This window comes from Phyllostomus hastatus, unplaced genomic scaffold (assembly GCF_019186645.2).
Source record: "Phyllostomus hastatus isolate PE091 unplaced genomic scaffold, TTU_PhHast_1.1 phas_contig_150, whole genome shotgun sequence".
NCBI lineage: Eukaryota > Metazoa > Chordata > Mammalia > Chiroptera > Phyllostomidae > Phyllostomus > Phyllostomus hastatus.
In genome coordinates this window covers 29,615,981-29,641,618 of record NW_025333611.1, presented here as the reverse complement: position 1 = coordinate 29,641,618, position 25,638 = coordinate 29,615,981, and the positions used below count along the sequence as shown (strand labels likewise).

At 35.7% G+C, this 25,638-nt stretch overlaps 1 protein-coding gene across 9 annotated transcripts in view; it reads right to left on the bottom strand.

The window, feature by feature from the left end:
* The window catches only part of FAM13B (family with sequence similarity 13 member B), a 102,442-nt gene that overhangs the window by 15,709 nt on the left and 61,095 nt on the right, over positions 1–25,638 (bottom strand). For 6 of the 9 annotated variants that reach the window (XM_045822568.1, XM_045822577.1, XM_045822585.1 and 3 more), the window contains 8 exons: positions 19,211–19,252; positions 18,392–18,547; positions 16,599–16,731; positions 8,047–8,111; positions 5,321–5,369; positions 4,765–4,912; positions 1,927–1,992; positions 339–549 (listed from right to left, as the gene is read on the bottom strand). In XM_045822568.1, coding sequence (XP_045678524.1) covers positions 339–549; positions 1,927–1,992; positions 4,765–4,912; positions 5,321–5,369; positions 8,047–8,111; positions 16,599–16,731; positions 18,392–18,547; positions 19,211–19,252 — 870 coding nt within the window. The remainder of the gene's footprint in view (positions 1–338; positions 550–1,926; positions 1,993–4,764; positions 4,913–5,320; positions 5,370–8,046; positions 8,112–16,598; positions 16,732–18,391; positions 18,548–19,210; positions 19,253–25,638) is intronic. The other 3 variants (XM_045822612.1, XM_045822622.1, XM_045822631.1) reach the window with 3 other exon arrangements.

The window sequence follows — 25,638 nt, the reverse complement described above, 5'->3', positions numbered from 1 at the left end:
AAAGTTTCTGACATTAAGAATCAATTTAATTGAAAGTTTTGACAATAAAAACATTAAGGGTTGATGAGCTCCACTCGCTGCTTCCCTTCCAGAGTTCGGTATTTCAATCATGAAGATTAAATGAATAAATACATCCTGAGAAAATTTCTATTAGACAGCAAATCCCAAACTGTACACCTCAACGAACCTAGAATTTAGGAATCCAAAAAATTCAAAGTTACAAAAGTGCTTTACGAAATAGGAGAGAAAGAACTGCAGGTCTAGAGAATTAAATCTCTCAAAGGATGTGGGTACATAATAGGAATCGCCTCTCACGGGTACATAAAAAAATCACATACCTAGCAAAAGAAAGTGCTTTAGATGAGGAAGCCAACGTTTCTGGATCATGTAGAAAACGCTGGCTTTGCCCAAAATCTAAACTACGGTGTGATAACACTGGAGGACAGTCCTCTTCCAGGGGGTGATGATTCATTCTTCCAGCTTGTGGAGAGAGCTGAGCTTCTCCAGACTCAGAGTCTTCCTGCCAAGACTTAAAAGCAGGAAACGGCTCTGTAAAACAAACACAAAGAATAGTACCATGGGTTTCTGGTTTCCACATGGAAGAAAGGTTACACAGTATCAGCTATATGTTCTTTAAATCATATCATTATGTGGTGATTCATATAATATTTATGATACTTTTTTAAAAAAGGAAAGTATACTAGGATCTTCATAAAACCAGAGTTTAAAACTGCCTGAGTTTCATTTTTCAGCCCAGAATTCTATTTAAATTTCTGAACTCAGTCACAAAGCAAGAAAGGACACTGTCAAGCTCTTTAAAATTTTATCAAATGTTGTTTTTCAAGTAGGGGAAGTCCTCATTTAGAAACACTAAAAAAGTCCTTAGTTAGGAATTTGACTTAGCCAAAAGCTGCCAGGGGAACAATCGCCCCTTACAGTCAACGGGCTATGTTAAGAAGAAGTGGAATCTATGAAGAACACTCACCAAACAGAGTTCCCTAACTGCAAAAGAATTCTAAACAAGTGCCTAACCCATCTAACAGTAACTGGCCTGTAACATTAAACTGTGGTGGTTACCTTCTGTTGCGAGATTCCTATAATATACATTTTAATAATTAAACACCCAACAGTATTATCAAGACATAATTTAATAGCAATAGTCTTTCTTAAGCATATTTTATTGTTTATTCTGTAAGTACTCAAATAAAACCATGTTGATATATTTAATATCTTTGCACATATAAGGTTTAATTACATGTAACACATAGAGATAAACATACAGTGCACAAGTATACTCCAAATACAAAATGGACTTCAAGTATCACTGGAGTCTTTCAGGGAGGGGAGACATTTTTCACTTTTTCATTTACACATTAACTTTATTTATAACTACAGTTTAAAACTTTGATGCTGTATCTATTAACAATAATGAAAGTAAGTGTTTTGGATGCAAAGATGGCTTGACAGTGTCAAAAATCAGGAATGATGTTTTCTTTCTCTTCACACAATGGCTAAGATTGCAACTTTAGTAATTTAGTTTTTTACTTTACTCATTAGCAATTTAAAGATTACATTTTTTCAGGGTAATAAAAATATAATTTAGTTAGTTTTTAAAGCCAAGATCAATCTGATAATTAAAAATTGAATCAAAGCGTGCAATCCCACAATAAACCCAGCAATAAAGTGATTTTCAGAACCCTTGTACCTGCGTCCCAGCAAATAAGTAACTAGTAATAAATATTTCACGAGAAATCTCCTATTTTAAGAAAAAAGAGAAGTAACAGAAACAAATTTTTCTGGGTACCACTTTTAACCCAGACCAGTTTTCCTACTACATGGGGACAGCAGGAGAAGGGCTAAGAAGAAAGGCAAACAAAGTGAACCATAAAAAGGCAAAAAAACTAAACTATGGTGAACCATACTTACCCTCCCCATCTCTCTGCAGATGCATTGTTTTGAAATCAATGAGGGGAAAAGTGATAGGGCATGACGCTAATAAAATGGAAAAAATGGCAAAAAATACTAAAGTGAACACACAGCACAGTCAGAACAAACCATACACATAACTAACACAAAGCCAAAGATACCAAAAACATTTCCCTAAAACCAGTTAGGCATTCAGCTCAAAAACTTTATTCAAAGAAATCACTACTAACGAAAACTTTAAAAACAAACACAAACATACATTTCCATTTAAGCAAGCAAGGCAAAAAAATCAAAGTAGTACTGTTTTCTTAAAACTCAAACATAAAACTAAAGAAACGGAAACTCTTAATGTGGAACTATTTGAAGCTTTTCAGTATAATTGATTTAACAGAAAAATATCTCCCATTGATTGCACTTTGAAAAGATCCTATTGTTTTCCATTCAAGAATTAGCAGGAGAGAATCTGAAGGAAAAACATTGTCCACTTCCATTAAAAGCCAAGACCTTTTGAACAGCTGCTACAAATTCATCCTGGTGGGTAGATACCGTATGTGCTACCTGCTTGTGAATATTAAGAGGCACACTCAAACAAGGCATGCCTCTGATTCCAAGGTTATCTAGGATATAAAGTAATTCAGCCTCTTAAGACTTTTATTTAGAATATCCTAACTCCTTGTTGTTGAAAATCAATCTTTGTACTGGTGGCAAAGTAGGAACATCATGGTCTGCTAACAGGCACTCTCCCAAGCACATACAGTGCTCAAGTCTAAGAAATTCACTCAGATGTCTATTACCCTTTGCTCTCTGACCCCTATTTCCTGGAATTGCCTCAAGGAGGCCTGCATGGACTTGTCAAAGCGAATGAGCAAGAAGGATAACAAGGGCAGCTCAGGCACTGAAAATCAGGGATCAGTAGTCCATAGTTATTTTCCTTCTACATCGCAAGCTATTAAGGGGTGGATTCTGACAGAGAAAGAAAAGAGAGCCCAGCATTAGGTTCTCTTTGGGGAAGTTGCCAGAAAGCTGAAGCTAGACAGACAATGTCCTATCTCCTCGAACAATGAAAAACAATTGCTCTTGTAATGCTTAACACTTAAAATGAGGACTTGCAGAATTGTAATAGGCTTCATTCTCCAAAAGAAAAAGTGTTAATTAAGTCCTTTGTCAGAATCCCAGTCTCATCTTTCAGAGGCTCCTCTCCCACTGCGGCTCCAGGGAGGGTCTGCAGACTACCAATCCTTTTCAGCAACTATGCCAGGATAAATAACTAGAGGGACATCTGATCTTCACTGCCCCCTAGATAACATCTCCTAACTCTGGGAAGCATCTTCATGAATTCTAAGTGTCCTGAATAACCCAGAACAAAGCAAATGAAAGATAACTTCCTGACTTGTGTATCAGTCTAAATTAAGACACATAATATTCTACTGGGCATGCCAAACATCTAGACAAAAAATAGAGGGGAAAAGAGAGGACAGCAGTATAAAGGCTGGCAGAAACAATGACTTGGGACTTTAAAAACTGACTCTTTCTTAAAAATAAATATTGCTATATAAAAACACTCCAACTGTGATCAGATGAATAGACTTGAGCCGGCAAAAGGAGTCCGTGGTAGTGGCACTGCAGTTGTTCTTGCTACTGCCACTGTAAGGGTTTCACTAACTTCCCAAAGGTGAGATAACCAAGAGATCTTCATCCACGTGAACAAACATGTAAGTTTATTTAAGATTCCTGAGTTGTCTCGTTGTCCCTTTATCAAGGAAGGTGTATGATCCAAAAGGCCTCCTGGGTCAAATCTGTTGCTTGCTTCCACTCCCCACTCCAACATTTTATTGGAAAGTTTACAAATATAAAGGCAAGTTTAAAGACTTTTACACTGAACATCCATATATCAATTACCTAGATTCTACCAATGACATCTGACTATACTTGCTTTATAATAAATACTTATCTATTCCATTAATCATATTATTTATTCTTGAATTTTGAAGTAAAATGCAGATATCAGCACACTTCCCCATAAACACTTCAGCATGCAAATCCATCACTGGAGTTCAATATTTATTTAGTTTTTGCTTCTTTTGATAAAAATGGAAAACATAATAAAATCCAAGTTTTAAGTATACATTTGCTGAGCTTTGACAAATACATATACCCATGTGTCTTGCTTTTTTAATTTAAATTCAAACTTCTCTCCTTTGTAAAAATTGCTAGGAACCTGCTCCCAAACTTAATACAGGGAATACAACCTAATACAGAGAAGATATGGTACAGTATTTGCATAGAAATGCCCCTGAAGATCATTTTTTAAAAAAGTATCCCTGATGATCATAAAGAAGAGGGAGCTATATATAAGCCTCCCTCTTTAAACTTTATTTGTTTATTTATAGGGGAAGGGAGGGAAAAAGAGGGAGAGAAACATTGATGTGAGAGAGAAACATCCATCAGCTGCCTCTCATATACACCCCAACCAACTGAGCCACTCCAGTCAGGGCAAGCCTCCTCTTTCAAGGTGGTAAGATCCCTAAGCACTAACATACTAGACTTTCAAAGACTGGTCAATATCACCTAATTTAACAATTAACAAAAGCCTATCCTAGTGACTTGATTTTTTTTAGTCAGTTCTAACACCCATCTTCAAAGCTAATGGATAATAATCTCATTAGTGCATTTGAGTAAAAACATTCACTCACTCTTATATGAAAGGAAGAAAAAAAAACACCAGAAAATCAAAATCAATAAGGTTGTCCAGAAAAGGACGGTAATCTCATTATTGCCTTGGGCAATTTCAGTTACAAAGAGCATTATGAGGAAAATAATATGTATGGGTGAAATTACCTTCCCATTTATCACCATCAGAAACACTCTTCAGATCTAGATGTGGAATTTGGACACATGCTGCTTCTCCCTGAACTCCAACACTCTGATCTCCCAGCACTTCTGATTCAGGGTTGGCATTCAAATCACATATCTTGCTATGAGAATCCTGAATTTTAAAATAAAGAATACTTTCACAACCAGGACACTTTTCATACACAGCTTAAAGACTACCAGCACATATACTTCTGGAGTCTTCATCAGTTTACTGTGTCTGTACAGTCAGCTATCCCACTCCCACCATCCAAACTATTTTCAAATATAAATTTGCAGTTTTATAATATGTCTTACTGGGAAACAAGGTTTATCACAAATTCAAGAAAGTGTTTTCATAACTAAGTTCTTGTAACCAAAAGTGGCAAATTAAGTGCTACTTAAACTGTAGAACATTATTAAGAATATCTATATTAAACCTCCTTGGAACCTATACAACCCAAGAGTTAAAAGCCAGATATAATAACTGGTAGACTAAGCCTAGTCAAATTTTTAAGAATGATAAGAGAAAAACAATTCTTACCAGAATCAAGTGTGACAATTGATCACTGTCAAATGACAAATACTCTTTCCTAAAAATACAAATAAAGTTATTAGTCTTTTAAGAATAAATAGGTTACTTTCATTGCATATTGCTTACTTAGATTCCTCTCTTCCCCATACAGTTAGCATTTACAATGTGAGAGAAGAATGACAACTAGGCACATGCCCCTTCTTTGGAGCCCTGTATCTGGAAATCACACACTACTGAAGAGATCCACAGAAACACTTCAGGTTAGAAAAATTAAGTAACATTCACCACCCTCCCACACAAGCACACACAAAACCAACAGTAACCTTAAAATAAAATCCGTAATAAACAAAAACCAAAAGGATCAAATGTATAATGAGAGTTTTAAAAATAAATATTAGCTTTTAACCAAATAGCTTTATACTCCCCCACTCTGGAATATTTTTTTTCTTTTAGAGATGATTTTTTAAAGGTGTAGCTATGTCCTATATTTTAAGTCTGACTGTGTTCTGTCATAGTCAAAGCAAGTTTACTACTTCTAAAGCTCTCCCTTCTCAAAATATAATATAACATGTAAACTGGAAAAAATTTTTAATTTATATTCACCTCTTATTTCACCAACAAAACCAACCCCTATTTAGAACAACTGTGACAGCAAGCTGTCACAGATGATCTCTACCTATATGACCAGTCAACAGAGCATCTAATAGCACAGCAGGTTATCAGTACACCTACTGTGGGACAGTTCTCCCTAAAAACTCAGTGGCAATTTACAGTGACACACGAAGGTGCTGCTTCTACCCTGCCGAAACGGAGTGTGCATTCAGAAGACAGGTCGTGATGTAAACACGGCAAGCCATCTCCTCATCTACCAATGACCTTATTCTTACTGAGGATGAGAAACAGCTAAATTCCCTAGCAAGCTTAAAGGCTTTCCTTTGCTTAGAGTGGGAGCAAGCAGTGGAATGAGCTAAATTCTACCCTGACAGACTAGAAGACCTAATCACCTAAGTTCAAGAAACATGAGTGTTAAACATACAACCTTGTAAAATCCACCTAACCAAGAAACTCTTTGGATCTAAAAACAAGTTTGCTAACCTATACACAAGTTGAAGAGGAAAGAGTTTATTCCAAAAAGATTGGGTCCTCACTACTTGGATCCTTATTGTTCTACCAAATCCAGATGTCATCATTCTGGGGATGCCTGTTAATGCTGTTAATCTTACATCTTCAGCCCATATCTCCAATACTCCCTGGGCTGGAAGAGGATCATTCCTGCCTCCTGAAAGGAAGCACAGGGAACTGCTGTGAGCAGAAAATCTGTGGACCTTCAGAGGAGAGGGGCGGTCCAGAGACGGGGCTCTGAAGAATTTACTTACCCTCAGAGAAGAGGTTTCCTACTCATGATTAAAAAAGACAATGGCATTACTGCCAAGTTTACCCTCATCAATGGGCTACCACCAAATTAATAATACTGTTTGGAATTTCTCAGTATGTACAACCTAGTCTACAACTTTATTACTGATTTATTTTCAGAATATCAATTATCTTTCAGAAGAAAGTTACAACACACTTCTAAGCAACATCTTAAAGAATCATAAAAAGGGGAACAAAATCCAAAACCTACATGGTTACTTAAAACACTCTAGAAAGCTTCTGTTCAAAGTGACTTTCTACTATCTATGGAGACTACAGATGGCTGAGATATTCATTGCCTCAAGGAATCCCCTTCCCATTACTGCTAGCCAAGGAGGTAAACAAGCACCAACTGCATAAGATGGTTTATGCTAAGTAAAGTAAATCAGGAGATAAGAGAAAAAACAAAAAAGGTATGATTTCACTCTTATTGGAATATAAAACAAAAAGCAAACAAACTGACAAAAACAAGCTAAAACAAATTCATAGATACAGACAACAGAATGTAGGTTACCAGAGGAAAAGAGGGAAGGGGAAAGCAAATGGGGAAAAGAAGGTCAAATATTGGTAACAAAAGGAAACTAGACTTTAGTGAAAACGCAATAGAGTATATAGATACTGAATTATAATGTTGTACACCTGAAACTTATATAATGTTATTAACTAAAGTTACCTCAATAAATTCAATAAAAATAAATTTTTTACAAAGTCAGTGCTGGTATATACCAACAAGAGGAGGAACAAAAACACCCTATAACATATCTGTCCAAGCAAATATGCTATGATCTTTCAGTTAGTCATCCACAGTTCCAAGACTACGATACACTAAAAGGTGTATTCAGAATATCAATAGATTCCCACCCTGGCCAGGGAGCTCAACTGGTTAGAGCATTTTCACGATATACCAAGGTGGTGGGTTTGATCCTCACTTGGTCCGGACACATACAAAAATCAACCAATGAACACATAAATAAGTGGAATAACAAGCTGATCTCTCTCACTCTTCCTCTCTCAAAAATCAATTTTTAAAAAAAGAATGTCAATAAATTCCCACTTGTTCTACAAATCAAGTGTAAGTTTTAAGTGTCTCCAAGGCAGAGTGTTCATTCTTCTGAATGTTTTCCAAGTTGTAACTAATGTCTGTCTGGACCTGCACCCCTTTGAAATTAATATGTTTATGGTTACCATTAAAACAAGAACCTTGGTTCTTTAGGTTATCTAAAATATGCTATAATAGAGTCATATAAAAATTTCATCCCCCAAATTTAAGAGCTCCAATTATCAAAATGGTTACTTAATCAGCAACAAGAGAAAATGCTTACCTCTCAAGACAGCCGTCTTCACTATCACCATGGTCACCACATGGCTCTAACAGTATACCTACAGACTGATAAAAAGAACACCGCTGCATTAATGGAGCTCCCAATACTCATATATGAGAAGTTTCCAATCTAAAGTAGGATAGCAGATTATAAGTTAGTCAAATGCCCCTCTTTAAATACTACTTATAATAGTCTATAGGTGCTGGAATCTCTTTTTACAGAGAGTATTTTATCTTCCTCAAAACCTGAGTCATATGTTTATGTGTATGTATGGCTGGACGTGTAAAATGAGGACCCTCCATTTCTCATTTCCCATTAGGTAACAGGTACTGCTACTACTACACTATGACATTCTTTCTCCCTCCTTAGAATTTCCTCCTCCAAAAACGATGGTCTTGTGGTCCCACTTGCCAATTGCTGCTTCTCCTCCCCCTCAGCCACAAACAGAAGTTGGTAACAGGGGAATCGTGTAGTTCACCAGATCCCTTTATTACATATATTTGAAACAACTGTGAAGCTCAGAAGCATATGGGAACTCTTCTCCATTTCTTAATGGGCTTAAGTAACACCATCCCATTCCTATTCCTCCCCAAAATGCATACCTACCAAGTCTAACACAAATGTCCTGTGCATCACGTGCATCACTACAAATTATGCAACCTTTATTAGGGTTTTTGATCACCACTTCTAAATTCAACAAAAGGTGCAATTCTTAGATTCTTAAGAAACTACCACTGGTCCAGTTTTGTTTAATATGAAAGACAGTCCATAATTATCTGGAAAAAGCTAATAAAATACTTCTTCCTTTTCAAGTGACCTATCTCTGTAAGGCTAAACTGTCCTCACACACATCAAACAAAGGAACCTACAGCAACAGACTGAATGTAGGCACAAGTAGATATGAGAATCCAGCTGACTTCTATTAAGTCACACAGGCATTAACAATATTTGTACAATGAATAGGTCAAACTGTGCCATTCCTCAAAATAAAAAATTTTAAGCAGCTATTTTTATTAAGAAACAAGCAACCTGTTTAAGTAGATTAATAATAAACATTTTTTAACTTTCCAGTTTTCATTTCTAATATAGTAAGTATTGACAGACATACAATAATCGCTTTATGGGATTCTCAATAACTTTTAGGAGTATAAAGAGATCCTGAGACCCAAAGCATGACAACCACTGGTACCTAGAAACAGACTTCAGCAACCTTCATGCTCTAGAATATAGTATCTTCATTTTTAAATATGAAGGTTTCTGGATACATGAAATAACTATTACCCAGACCAAATATTTAAAATGAGCCTTGATATTTTATGCAAAGAACCAAATTAAGTCCCAGCTCTACCTTCCTCATTACAAGTATGAGCATTAATAATAATTTACTTGTCCATCCAGTTATTGGGAAAGAATCAAATAAATAGCTTGTAAGAAAAAATATAAAGTCCTATTACAAAAGCACACTATTACATCACCAGGTCTTACTCAACCTACAATTCTTTTTACTATGATACAACTGAAACAAACTATAAAAACTGATTTATACCCACATACACTCCAGAGAGAAATTAGACAAAAAATACTTAAACAAATGGTGAAAAGTAGCAAATAAAAAAGGCAATTGTAGGCAATAAAAAAGAAAAATGTAGTGACAGAAGTTAAAGATGACTGACTGGCAGTGAAGCAAGCAGATGATGTTTAATTAGAGTCAGGTACAGAACTGTGATCCATATCATGCCCCAAAGAACAGTGAGAGTTATTAGAGTCAGGTTAGACTTCGTATGTATCAGGCATATGGCCAGACTTCAATGTAACAACAGATGGGAAATACACAATACTTTCTTTAGAAACTAAAATATGTTTCATCACTTGAAGAAGTTTTACTTCCTCAGAATTCATGCTAGATAAAACATTATTCCTTTGCACATGGGTAGAGTAGAACTTACTTTTTTCTAAAATACTAGCTGCAAAATAGCCCATATTTTTTCCCTACCCTTCACCACAAATAGTGAGATCCTCAAAAAGAGGTCTAAGGCACTAGGGTCTCAATTCAAGCCAGTAAGTTCTGGTGGTGGCAGCAGCAACAATAGTGGGAGCAGCAACTGAGGGCAGGGGTGTCAAACTCATTTTCACCGGGGGCCATATCAGTTGCCTTCAAAGGGCCAAAATAATTTTACAACTGTACAAATGTAACTACTCCTTAACTCCTTAAGGAGTTGAAACTACATTCAGCCTTTTGAAGGCAACCACAAGGCTGATGTGGCCCCCAGTGAAAATGAGTTTGACACCCTGTCTTAGGGGCTATCAGAGCTGACTGCCAGGAGGTAATTAAAAGCCTAATGGGCATTTCCAGTAATTTCTTTGGTCTCCTCCCACTCCTTAGCCATCCATAATTGGTGCTTCCACATTGCTTAGTTCTGCATCTTACCATCTCCAACACCCACCTAGTTTTGCAGTAAGGGCATGCTAGTTATTTCTTTTAAATAGGCTAAATACCCACCACTCCATTCTGTACATTTCATAAGTATACATCAATCTAACCCAATTTCTTCCACTGAATTAATGTGGTCAACACTGATGAGGTCTCAACAACAAAGGAAACTATAAAAATAAAATGAAAAGGCAAAGCTACAGAATGGGAGACAATGTTTGCAAATCATATATCTGATGGGGGTTAATATCCAAAATATACCAAGAACCCATATCCCAATAACAAAAAAAATTTCAATTAAAAATGGACAGACCTGGCTGGTGGGATCAGTGGATTGAGTGCCAGCCTGTGAACCAAAGGGTCACTGATTGAATTCTTAGTCAGTGCACATGCCTGAGTTGCAGGCTGTGTCCCCGGTAAGGGGCATGCAAGAGGCAACCACACACTGATATTTCTCTCCCTCTTTCTCCCTCCCTTCCCCTCTCTCTAAAAAAAATAAAACCTTAAAAAATAATAAAATACAAAATAAATAAATAAATAAAAATGGGCAAAGAATCTGAATAGGCATTTTTCCAAAGACAGATTGCCAATTGCTACACCAAGTGGTGCTCTACATTACTAATCCTCAAGAAAACGCAAATCCAAACCACAATGAAATAGCATCTCACACCTGTTAGACAGCTATCATCAAAAAGATAAGAAATAAGCCCAGGCTGGAGTAGCTCAGTGGATTGAGCGCTGGCTGCAAACCAGTGTCATAGGTTCGATTCCCAGTCAGGGTACATGCCTGGGTTGCAGGCCATGACCCCAGCAAACGCACACTGATGCCAAAAAATTAAAAACCGAACTACCAAATGATCACCAGTAACTACACTTTTAGGCATGTCTCTGAAGAGAACAAAAATACTAAGCTGAAAAGATACCTGCGCCCCTCATGCTCACTGCAGCATTATTTACAATAGCCAAGACATGTAAACAACCTATGTGTTCATCAATGAATGAATGGATTAAAAAATTGTAGTGTATATATACAATTGAATATTATGTGGGCATAAAAAAAGAAATCCTGCCATTTGTGACAACACGAATGGACCTTGAGAGCATTATGTTAAATGAAATAGGTCAAATAGAGAAAGACAAATACTGTACAAACTTCTTAAAAAATAAATGAGGCATGACGACTATAATTAATACTCTAGTATATATTTAAAAGTTGATGAGAGTTGATATTAAAAGTCTCATCACGAGAAAAAATTTAATTGTGTGTGGTAATGGATCACATGTTAACTAGACATGCAATCACAATACATGCATATATTGAATCGTTATACTATATACTTGGAACTAATGTTATATGTCAATTATATCTCAATTTTCAAAAAACAAAATGAGAGAGATTGGGATATAAAACAAAATTAAAAACGTGACTGAGTAGTTGTTTCCAGTCAGAGCTTTTGAGTATTTCTGTAACTTAAAACAACAAAAACAAAAATAAAAAAGCACCTATGAGATCTCGTAATATAGTATAAGTCAAATTGACATCCATCTCTCCCTCTTAGATATCTGCCAGAGTTTCTTAAACACTTCTGGCCTTAAGTTTGAAAGGAGGTAATTACATGCCAGAAGTCTCAGTGTTTGGAAGATACAAATAACTGTACACTTAGTGGGACACAACCAATGAAAGCCTGCTAAACCTGAAATGAATTGTTTCTATGAGTCTACTGATAAGACCAAGTATTTTCAGGTGAATCTAATCAGACTATTGATTTTCAGACTGTTTCATACCCCAAAATGGTACAAATTACTGTACAATTTGTACCTATTTAAAAAAATTTACAGACCCATCTCGTCATATCAATACAAAAATCCTAAATACTACAGAATTCAATAGCACATTAAAAAATATACTAATTTGCAGAAGACTTATCTGATAAGACTGCTATTCAAAATAAACAAAGAACACTTAAAACTCAACAGAAAACAACCTGATTTAAAAAATGGGCAAAAGACCTGAACTCAGCAAAATATACAGATGGCAAATATGCATATGAAAAGATACTAATCATTAAGTCATTAGGGAGTCACAAATTAAAATGAGATACTACTACACACCTACTAGAATGGCCAAAATCCAAAATACTGACACTACCAAATGCTGACAAGGATGCTGTTCAACTCTTATTCACTGCTGGTGAATGAATGAGAAACACATTCACTTTATGAAGGCATTCAGTTCATAACAAAGATGACATTTCAAATCAGTGGGGCAAGATGTTCTATAAAGTCATGTATTAGAAAAACTAGGGTAAGTATCTAGGAAAAAAGATAATTCATTCTTCATACCTTAACAATGAGAAATTCTCAATAAGCCAAATATTTAAATGTGAAAAATGAAACCAAAGAAGTATTTAAGAAAGTTAGTTTATAATCTGAGATTATGAAAGGCCTTTCTAACAGTGACATAAAATCTAAAATCTTGTTTAAAATGCTGATAAAAGGGAATATTGTCAAAAAATCACCTTAGTAACAAACTGGAAATAAATATTTGCAACTGATCACAAAAACAGGGAAGTGGGGCTATTTCCTTCATAAATAAAAAGTGCCTACAAAAAAAAAAAAGAAACCCAATTTAAAAATGTGCAAAGGATATGGAAAACTAGAAGTAGAAATAATTCTTAACATTATTATTTTCTATAGAAATGTTAATGAAAATTACAACATAACAAATTTCCCTACCCAGGCTGTAATTTAAAAATTTGCTACTGGTGAATGAAGGGTTCATGAAATAGGTACTCCTACAAATGGCTAATTGATAGTGTAAATTAGTTCAATGGAAGGCCATCTGGCAATATACAGTAATATTACAAATGCTTATACTTTATGACCCAAAATTCTGCTCCTATAAATTTATTTTAAAATAGGTTTGTATGAGGTAAAATGGTGTATGTATTGAGGCTATTCACTGCAGCGGTTTTTGATAGGACAGTGCTTTTTATAGTCAGTAAAGTGGAGAGGAAATTAATATGGATAGATAGGGATAGGAAGGTGACTTCTATATATCTGTTTGTAGCTTTTAAATTTTTAATTGACTCTATCCCTTTTCAAAAGACAAATACGTAAAAAGTATATTTTAAGAATCTGTAGAACAAAAACCAATTATCCACACACAGAGCATTTAGTCACTGAAGATTCCTTAAAAGTGGTAGTAAGCTAAGAATAGCTTTTACATTTTTTAATGGCTGGGGGAGATCAAAAGAATAATATTTTGTGACATGTGCAAAATATAGGAAATTCAAATTTCAGTGTCTATAAATAAAGTTTTATTGGAATACAGCCATGCTGTACTGTTTACATATTTTCTATGGTTGTTTTCATGCAACAACAGCAGAGTTATATAGTTGTGACAGACTGTGAAGGCTCACAAAGCCTAAAATATTTACCACCTGACCCCTTAGTAAATAGTTCACTGACCCCTATTCTTCTATTCAGGCTTACAACTTCTCTGGACTCTACTTTCCACCTAAGCCACTCGCATCTTGCCATGTCAACCACTTGTCCAACTCATACTCCCCTCTTACGGCAACTTTTTCATTTTGTTGTCACTTCTACTGAGCCGGCTTCAAGGCCTTATTTCAAGTTTCCAATCCACTCACTGATCATGTACTCTGCACCTGTGGCCAACTACTGACAACTATTTTATCAATGCTCTTGCCAACAGGGAACAAGTTAACAGTCAGTTTTCTGTCCTCCAGACATACAAATTCTACATGATAATGTCAAATAAGTAACCTTGCTTGAGTTTGCTCACTACTAACATGCCATCAAACCTCAGCTAGACCACTGAACCACTGATACTCAAGTACTACTGACTCACTTCTACTTCGTCTACTCACGTCTCTGGTCTCTGTGATTTCGTTCCATGAAGGTCCCTACAAAACTTCAACCAGTTTCTTCAAACCCCAAACCCTATTCCTATCTCCTCACCCTCTGAGAATGAGACATTTCATTTTATAATGGTCAAAACCATCAGGAGTAAACCCTCCAAACTTCTACTTCACAAAACATTCTTTATCTCCCCTTCGACAGAGGATTAAAGGAGCTCTTCCTACATAGGAATAGTCACTCAACCTGTGCCCTGAATCGTCTTCCCTCCATCTCTTTCCCCTATACACTCTCCATGCAATATTCCAGTAATTACCCTGTTTTTCTCATACTTTTTCATTCTCTCCCTACTGGTGACTGATTCCTACACTCCTAACCAACATGTTCAAAACAACACAAAAACTCTTCCAAAATGAGACTGCTTCATCTGTTTGCTTTTATTTTCAATGCTAAAACTTGTCCAAAAGGCATTTCACTTTACTGCCTGTACGTGCTCATTTGAATCTCATTCTCCTACCCTTAACTTCAGCCTTCTTCCTTAAAATCCAGTATCTATGGAATCTCCTCTTGTTTTATCAATAATTTCTACCACTAAATCCAATGAATTTCCTTTAACTGTAACTTTTTCATTTATTTGATCAAAAACAATAAACAGAAACCTAAATGTAAAAGAGTAAACTGAAGAAAAGCAAAATCATTCATTATCCCATCAGCCACATATGTCCAGTATAAATATTTTGTTGTATTTCTCCTTCATCTTTTATCAATATCTTTCTTCTTGTCAATATCACACAAATTGGAACTACATTAGTTCTGATACAATACCCCATTATGTGGATATACCATGATTTATCTGACCCCTCCTAGTTAATGAAAACTTTTTATGTTTTCTACTGCAAATAAATCCCCATAAGAATTCTAGTAAACAAATCTATACATACATTTCTGGTTTGTGTGTATTTTCTTAGGACACCGTCCTAGATTTTGAAATTTCTAAGTAAAAGGTTTTAAGTCCTTTTTTCTTATTGTCAATACGTTTTCCAAGAAGTATATCATGGCTTATACACTTCCAAAGTCTATGTCTAAGACTACCTATCTCCCGTTACCCTCACCAACACTGATGTGAGAAGCATCAATTGGATGCCCCCTGTACCCGCCTAGACCAGGGATTGGACCCACAACCTAGGTATGTGCCCTGACTAGCAATCGAACCTGTAACCTTTCAGTTATGGGACAACACTCCACCGAACTAAGCTATACCTGTCAGGGCTATACTATACTTCTTTTGATATTTAAAATAATTCTCTAACATTGGTATTACCCCCTCTACTTATCTACAGAAAAGAGAAACTCAGAGAACTTATGTGATTTGACTGAAGTCACACTGCCATTAAGAGATGAAGCCAGAATAAACCTCAATTGGTTGATTGTAAATTCCTTATGCCTACTTTAGCTTATGGTTTAGAATGAAAACACACTGAAGGAAACTTCCTTATCAATTATTTTATTTTACAAAGTGTTATCAAAACTGAACTTTGAGCCCTAGCTAGTGTAGCTCAGTGGACTGAGTGCAGGCTGTGAATGAAAGGCTCGCTTGTTCAATTCCCAGTCAGGGCACATGCCTGGGTTGCAGGCCAGGTCCCCAGTTGAGGGGCACGTGAGAGGCAACCACACACTGATGTTTCTCTCCCTCTCTTTCTCCCTTCCTTCCCCTCTCTCTAAAAATAAATAAAATATCTTAAAAAACACACACACACAAAACACTAAACTTTGAAACTCATCTTAGAAAGATGTTGCTTTGTTATTGAAATTATGTTAAAAACAACGTTACTACTAACAATTGTGGCAGTGAAAATAATTTATTTTAAAAATGATATTCATGGATTTTCTTTAATTATGAAAAGATTCTACATTCTTCAGAAAAAATCTGGGAAATAGAGAAAAACTTTCAAAAGAATAAAATTCAACCACAATACCTCCAACCACCTCAGCTAACACTGTAATTTGTTTCTTCCCAGAAAATATTTTAAAGTAAGACATTTTATACCTACTTCTCTACCCAATGATGGTCTCTGACCTCTACTGAGAAAATGTATGTTCTTGAGACTTAAAATCAAGACAAATACAGTAGCAAAGATGGTGAACTATGGCTTTTGGTTCAAAGGAATACATGAAGCACTCTGAGTTGTATGTCTACCACACCTAACAGAGTTTTTTTTTAAGTCTTTGCGTTTCTTACCTGGTTATCTTCTTCATCCTCAAATACAAAATCTTGTTGCATAACTTCACTGTCCAAATTAGTGCCAGCCACAGGTTCTGAACAGCCTCTGTTACTTTCACTGGTATTAATAATATCATCAGCAATATCAACCCTAGTAATGAAGATTAAAAAAATCAGATCAGACCAAATGTGGAGTATGTAACATGTTTAAAATAAATAACAATGATCTGAAACTTTTACTTATTAAAGAAAATGTATCCTTGTCATAAACTTTCTTTACTTTCCATACTTTCTTTATCCTGCCCAGTTCTATTATTAAATGCACTGTTTATTTTTGTCTCTGCATGGCATATTGTAAGGAATCTACCTTATAAAATTTTCAAAAGCAAATGAATGGGCTTATAAATAATTTATGTGCCAAAGTACTATTTCCCTTAAAAATATATACCCTCAGTCATAATAATGACATACTTATTTGATTAAAACACAAGTCTGGCACTAGACACCATGTAGCATCCATCGCGTTATCAAGTACAACGGGAATAGCTTCCTATTGCTGACTTCCCACCCTACATAATCTACAACATGCAAAACGCTGAAGATTTTTGTTTACAAAGACAATACCACTGATGAGAGAATATGAGAAGTAAAAATAAGAATATTGTCCCCAGTGGTAAAAATGAGAGTATTGTCTGGGCATGGGCATAGGTTTTCAGGATCTTTAAGCTAAGAACAGACTCCAAGGAATCTGCTTATATCATATCCATTGAAACATTTTCCCGCTTTTCCCAACTTTTATCTACTGCTTTTTTTCCCCTTAATAATCAGCCCACATACTCCCTATAGATCCAGCTCTATCAGTTCTAGTCATGCCTTAAAGGTACACAAACCAGGGCCACTGCAGAGCTGCACAGGCTGGTGATGCCATCCATGCAAACTACACGACACACCCGAAGTTGTACAATGTGGTATTCCTACAATAAACATATTCCAACCACTGGTTTTCATACCCATTAATTTTTCTTTCACTTCATATTTAATAGCTATTCTAGTGTACTAGATATATTTGGCCCTTTAAAACTTTATTTCTTTAAAAACAAAATCTCTCTACCCAATCATCTATTTTTTTACCTTCCTATGAATCCTCCAAATTTGAGTACATCTTTCTCATCTATCCCACCCCCCCCCAAAACTGGTAAGAATTGTAAAATCACTACATGTAGTCTCGGAGGAAGGCATCCATATAAATCCTAAAGTGCACAGCTGAGGTAAGAGGAAATAACACCAGGCTTTCATTCATATGAAGGTAACAAGTCACATTAAGAATGGAGTAACATCACATCACACAGTACATAGAGTTATTTTAAACTTACACAAATTCAACAATTAACAGCTACCCTAAAAAAAGTGTGTAGGGAGAGCAGAGGCTGGTGGCAGGAGTAACAATTTAAATAGCAAAGGAGGACTCTGCTCACCATTTCCTCACTAATCAGTGTTGCCACTCTCCTGTCCCTGTAACTAATCTGTCTGGACATCTGCTGGTCTCCCCTCGTGTGACCATATGTTAGTCTGTAAAGGTAAGCTAACTACTTTATCTGGTATTCCAGGACTTAACGAACAATTTATGAGATTTGCGATGTTACATAAGTGTATGCAATTTATATACGAGTACATGAAATGTCACTTTCCACAGTGACTTTCGGAAATCCCCAAGTGAGACCCCATTATTTAAGTAAAAATACGATTTTTTACAGATGACTAAACAACTTTGTACCTTGTAATAACAGTAAAATGTTTTAAAAGTTTCTTACTGGTTATTAGATCCTTCCCCATCATAATGAATACTTCCTGTCTCATTATTACACACCAGACTTTGTTGTGGTAGATTCTTAAGATCATGATCTATGCTGCTCTGCAGATCAAAAAGGTGCTGTTCTACAGCTGCTCTAATTGTTCTTTCTAAAATGCTACAAAACAGAAACATTTTAGTGAGAAGCAGTCACCCTAACTGGGTATTAGTTCACATAAACCCAAATGTTAAAACCTATGACCAGTAAAAAAATTATGGTATTTAAAAGGGTAAGGTAGAGTGTAAAACGAAATACATAAAAGGAACACACAATACTGGTTTAAATTTTAAAATGAAATTTGCCCAAGTAGATATACAAATCAACCATAATGTCACTATTACTACTGAGGTAGGAAGGACCAGTTGTGCCAATAATTCGTCCTCCCTGCTGTATAGATAGCCACTTAAATAGATTCTTCAAAGCTATGTTTGCAAAGCAAAATAATTTACCAACACTCAGCTAAATAAAAGAAACAAACTATAAAATTAATGTTCATATTTTTTACATGGAGTCTACTTCTTAAAGAAAATAATAAAAAGCTCTGACAGTTTTCAATCTTTTGAGAAGATAAAAAAATCACTAAAGAAAGTTCATCTTTACTTTGTAAATTTGTACAATGTGTGCCTTCATTTGTTCCTACTGCAGAACACAAAATACTAACCAGTTTCACTGTGCTATGTACGCTTCCTCTAAAGTTAAGTACAATACATGATTTTCATTTCCACAATTCAGCAATATTTTTAAAAATTTTTAATTGTCTTCTACAGGTATACTACTTACTCCGCAGAGGCTGGTAAGATGCTGGTGGGAGATATATGGGCACTGTAAACCAAAGAAAGAAATTAGCTATTAAATTCTTAAATATTAAGTGACTACAAAATGTGCTGAAAACTGCCACATTTGTACCACCTTGACACAACCAGAAGAGCATGCAGTTTATTATGTTCATCTCTAGCAGAGTAAGACAAAACACACTCTGTGTGTGTGCAATTAGCCAGCTACTTCATCTGATGCTCACTTGGGAAAACATTGTCCTATCCCAAGTCTTAAAAGGAAAAAATTGACTATGGGCCCAACAAAAGCACCCCATCTAGGATGGTATGACAGCCTCGATGCTGGCCCTACACTCCATACCAGAAGTAACAGCATATACTAACATTCAAAGGATGTTCTCAAGCTACAAAAAGAAAAGGATGCTAAAATGGATGCTAAAATTCAGACTATGTCATTAGGTATGCCAATAACAGACTTTCCTTAGCAAATTTTGCACATTTTCTACTGATACTTATAAAACTATATATAATAGCCTAATTTTTGTCACAGCTATCAAAAGTACAACCTAAGCCCACAATAAGGTGTGAGCTTAAACCACTAAACTGTTTAAAATTAAAATGTTGGTGAGGATGAGAAGCAACTAGGACTTTCACGTAGTTCTAGTGAGGATGCAAAATGTCCCAATCACTGTGGAAACCAGTTGGGCCAGTTTTTCTAAAACTTACTAAATGACCCAGCAATTGTACTTTTAAGTGTTTACTCAAGAGAAATGAAAGCATTAAGTCCATAGAAAGACTTCAACAAGCACAACAGGTTTATTCATAATAGAAACAAATAGACTCACACAGATGAATGGATATACAAAGCATGGGATATCCCTACAGTAATATACACTCAGCATTTTTAAATAGAAGGCATAAACAACTGATTGATACATCCAACAAGAATCTTAAAAAAAAAAAAAGGCCAAGCAAAAGAAGCCAGACACAGAAGAGTACCCACTATGAGATAAATTCTCTCTCTCTCTTTTAAGATTTTATTTATTTATTTTTAGAGAGGGAAGGGAGGGAGAAAGAGAGAGAGAGAGAGAAACATCAATGTGCAGTTGCTGGGGGCTGTGGCCTGCAACCCAGGCATGTGTCCTGACTGGGAATTGAACCTGCGATGCTTTGGTTTGCAGCCCGCGCTCAATCCACTGAGCCAGCCAGGGTGAGATAAATTCTCTTTATAAAAAATTCTAAAACACTCTGACTGGCATGGCTCAGTGGGTTGGGCATCATTCTGCAAACCTAAAGGTTGCAGGTTCAACTCCCAGGCCGGGACACATGGGTTTCAAAACAGGTCCCCTGTTGGGGGTGGCATAAGAGGCGGGCCCATCAATGTTTCTCTCACACATCAATGTTTTTCTCCCTCCTTTCCCCTCTCTATAAGAATAAATAAATATTTTTTTAAAAATTCTAAAGCAGGCAAAGCTAATCTATACAGCGACAAAAACAGATCAGTGGTTGTCTAGGGCCAAAGACTGGGGGGAGGGAAGATTTACTGTAACAACTCATGTAGAAAATTGTCTTTCTCTTTCAGGATATTTCACTGGCATTAAACTGTTAGGCTCCTACCCCGAACTTTCCTAGTTAAGTGATCTCAACCCTGGAATAATAGAGAACATCAATACGTTTAAAAAAAGAAAAGCACGTGGGGTCATAGAAATATCTTGATTTATATTGGTTGTTCAAATGTATATATGTGTAATACATGTTATGTGTGCATTCATGAAATGGGCACATTTTATTATGTAAAAATTATACCTCAATAAATTTTATTTTTTAAGAAAAAAATCAGTAAAGGAAAAAACTAATATGCAATAATAGAAGTCAGATAGTAGCTATTCTGGGGAAACAGGGAGATGGTTAATGTATGAGAAAGAGCAGGTGACCCAAGTGGTGGTTATACAAGCTGAGTTCACTTTCTAATAATTCGATGACCTTACAATTTGTATGCATGTAATTTTTCAATAAAGCCATTTTTTAAAAGTTAATTTAAATTAGTTTTATGAAGCTCCTCTATAAAATGTGCCAAAAGAAACTCTAACCAACTTGAGGAACAGAATTTGTAAGGTTAATATTCCCTGGATTCTCTGGAGGAAACCAAATGAACATCATTTACCATTTCTCCAGTAATCTTTAGGTCTCCCTTACAAGGTCATCCACAGCAAATTGCACAACTGCTTTATTAGACAACAGTAAGCCATCCAGTTTGACAAACATAACATAACCTCTCCTAGCTTTGAAAAAAAAATTTTAACTACCAATATGCCAGTTTTCATAAATGGGTTATTCTTACTCTAAATGCTTTCATGCTGATAAACTCAGGGGAAAGACTTAAAACATTTTCATGTTAAATAAAGTTTTTAGGAACTTCATTTCTGAAATCAGAAAAACCTAGGCAGAAAAATCACATATACACACACAAAGAAGAGTACGGCCAGCCATCACTCTATCTCTATTAATTCAAGTGAGCTGAAGTCAAATATTTAGTGATTTCTGAAAAATAAATCAATAAATAAGACTTTCCCTAAATAGTGTTTAAGCATCAACAAAGATATCAGATCTTTTTCTAATATTTCGCTGCAATGACCTACTATTTATATTTTTAATTTCAGTTATAAGTAGCTATTTAATATAAATAGTTAAGTCTTTATGGGGTGTGAGACCCCTATATTTTCCTCAATAATATTTGCAGTCTCTAAGCTTAGACAATTCCTCACCTATTCAGATTATTTGTTTTATTTTATTTTTTTTTAAGATTTTATTTATTTATTTTTAGAGAGGGAAGGGAGGAAGAGAGAGAGAGAGAGAGAGAGAGAGAGACAGAGAGAGAGAGACAGAGACATCAATGTGCGGTTGCTGGGGGTTCTGGCCTGCAACCCAGGAATGTGCCCTGGCTGAGAATTGAACCTGCAACACCTTGGTTCCCAGCCCGCGCTCAATCCACTGAGCTACGCCAGCCAGGGCTTATTTGTTTTATTTTTAATACCTAACTGCAATTCACTGACAGTGTTGAATGGTATAAAGAAAATTTATAAATTCAACACCCTTCTTTATGATTTAATTTGTGATTTCTGTTGAGCTTTATCATATACCAAATTCTCAAAGGGTTCTCATTCTCAACTACTTAGTCCATCAGTCTGTTACTAAAGCCTTATACCATGTTTTAACTTTTGGTATAGCCTGTATCTCCTATATTCTTTTTCAAATTTGCCATTGTTAGTCACCTACTTATTCTCCCAGAGGATTTTTCTCACCTTGTTTTTATCTGATTACATTATCACTAAGATGACAGTAGGTAAGTGGATGCTAGATACTTAAAAAATCAAATGAAAAGAATGTAAATAGCAATGCTATTCCCAAGATTCAAAAAGTAAAAATCCAATTGATATAATGGAATGAATACCACACAACAATGAAATGAACCACAGTGACATGCAACAACATGGATAAATCTCACATACAATGGTTAGTGAGAGAAGCTGGAGCAAAATTATACACACAAATTTAATGTTCATATAGCTCAAAAATATACAAGGAAGGGATGTCATAAAAGTCAGCACAGTAGTTACCTTTATTGGGGAGAGAAGAGATCAGAATTATAAGAGCTACTGGAGTGCTGTCAGTGTTTATTTCTAAATGTGGGTAGTGGTTCCACGGATATTTGCTTTTTACTAACTTGTTATTCTCCCAGAGGAATTTTCTCACCCTTTGTTTTTTATCAGACTAGATCATCAATAAGATGATAGTAAATAAATGGGCACAAGACACTTCACAAAGAATCAAATAAAAAGAAAAATAATCAGCCCTGGCTGGTGTGGTTCAGTGGATTGAGCGCCAGCCTGTGAAACAGAGGTTGTTAGTTCAATTCCCAGTCAGGGCACATGCCTGGATTGCCAGGCCCCCAGTAGGGGGCGCGTAAGAGAGGGAACTACACATTGATGTTTCTTTCCCTCTTTCTCCTTCCTTTCCCCTCTCTCTAAAAATAAATAGCCCTGGCTGGTGTGGCTCAGTGGATTGAGTGCCAGCCTGCAAAACAGGCGAACCAGAGAGTTGCAGGTTTGATTACCATCAGGGCGCATGCCTGGGTGGCAGGCCAGTTCCTAGTGGGGAGCATGCAAGAGGCAACTACACATTGATGTTTCTCTCCCTCCCTTTCCCTATCCCTTCCCCTTGCTCTAAAAATAAATAAAATATTTAAAACAATAATAAAAATAATTATTAAAAAGAAAAATAATCATATTAATATATTTGTCTTATGCCTATTTCTGTATGTATAATTTTTTCCCCAATTTTAAACAGTAAGATTCCTGGGTCCCTCCTCAAACCTCCGAGGTGGGGCCCAAGAGTCTACACTTTTAACAAGCACCATTGATGATATTTATCCACATTAATAAGTTTAAGAAACAATGGCCTAGCTCAACATCTAGCCTCCAAAAAGACTAAACTTCAAAAGTTCTGATAGTCTTAAATTGGACGGGTAGGCAAAAGAATTGATCTTTTTGTATCTTATACCTTTAAATGCTACTGAAATTAAATTACAAATATATATATGAGTAGTGATCACCAAGACATATTATTAATGTAACAGTAAAGATTCTTTAGCCCTGGAGACTATGGTAAGATAAATAAACAGCTACTTTCCATAAGAACCTTCTCCCCACCCTGAAAAGCCATAATAAACAAATCAATTAAATAGATTTGTGCTCTGTAAGTCAGAATGTCACCCATGAGGTCACAAAGTTGACTTTGTCCTCTGAACTTCTGAAAGACAAAGGACTGATTAAATCAAAGTTTTCAGATTTCAAAGAATTTTTTATTTTCAAACTTTAGCCAAGTTCTGTGGGTAAAGAGCACTTATGTACAAACCAGGGCTAGCACACACTTAACGGATGGCTGTAAAAAAGATTTATCAATATAGTTACGCATCTGCAGCAGCAGCAGCAAAAGAGCATAGGTATCATAAGGATGTGAGTTCTGATTAATAAAAGATACAAAGAAAAATAATTACTGACATTTAAGGTCAACTTACTAAGGTACCACAGAGAGATGCCATAAAGACCACCTAAAAATGCTATCTTCACTAAACCCCCAGACAGGAAGACCAGACTAAAGGGACAAAACAGTAAGTCACATAGGTCATACATATTTTAAAGTCTCAGTCAAATGCAACATTAAGGATTATAGCCATTCTCTGATCTCTTTCTCCCCTCTGCAGTTACCCTATTTTTTCGGACCATAAGACACACCTAGGTTTTAAAGGAAAACAGGAAGAAAATTTTGGAGCAAAAAAATATAGTAAAATATTTAATAACAAATAACATAATATTTCACCAACGTAAATATAAAGCTACATTCAGACTATTAGACACACCCCCTCATTTTCCTCCCAAATGGGCGAGGGTGTCTTATAGTCCGAAAAATATGGTAACTCTATTTTTAAATCTGCCTACAATCGCATAATCTTCCTGAGGACCTAAAATCAATCTTGCAGTCATTTATTCTAATACAAACTTTTTGTAATTCAAATACACTTACTACTGTTATTTTAATTTCCCAGTTGCAAATATTTAATGTTACAAACAATACAGTACTACAGCTCTATTTCAATTCAATCTGATAATGATCGCTTTACCTGTGCAACAGAGCTTGAAGCCATTCTGCATACCACGGCATCTCCCAACAAAACCATCAAGGGACTTCAAACACCACAAAAGATGGTGACCGGCTTATAAAAACTGCTGAGCAATTATCAGAGCTGCAGCCTGAACAAAAGCAAGCTGCAACTAGAGATCACTACTAACAAGGAGGGACCCCATCAACACTCCACAAATTTCTTCCCAAGTACTGTGCAACTTTGCAAGAGGTAGGAAAAGAACGATTATTTTTAAATCTAGCTAGAATTCCTATAAAATTATTTAAGCCTAACCCAATATAAAGCAAACAAACTAATCTATTTGTTTTCATTAGTCATACTATTATAACCAGGGATATAAATTATGTAAACATGAAGTTGCTAAAACAGATATACAACAATACTATTGTCCAGTTATCCATTTTTGGAAAAGTATTAATAGTTAATTCTTAAAATCTTAAATTAGGAAGACTGCCAGATAATTCATGCCAGAATCACATCAAATTATTACCATTTTAAAAAAACTGTAGTTTCAAAAAATGTACAGTACAAAACAAAAACAAAAATTCCATGCCTTTTCAGCTAAAAGCAAAACCCCCTTCTTTACTTTCCCCTAACCTTGGAGTACCCTATCCCTATGACAAGAGTAAAATGAAAGATTCCTCACTATCAAAACATTAGTTAGTAAGTTAGAACAACCGTAACTCTTTAAAATATAAAATGCTTCATTTATAAAGCCAGGCAAGGGAGGGAAA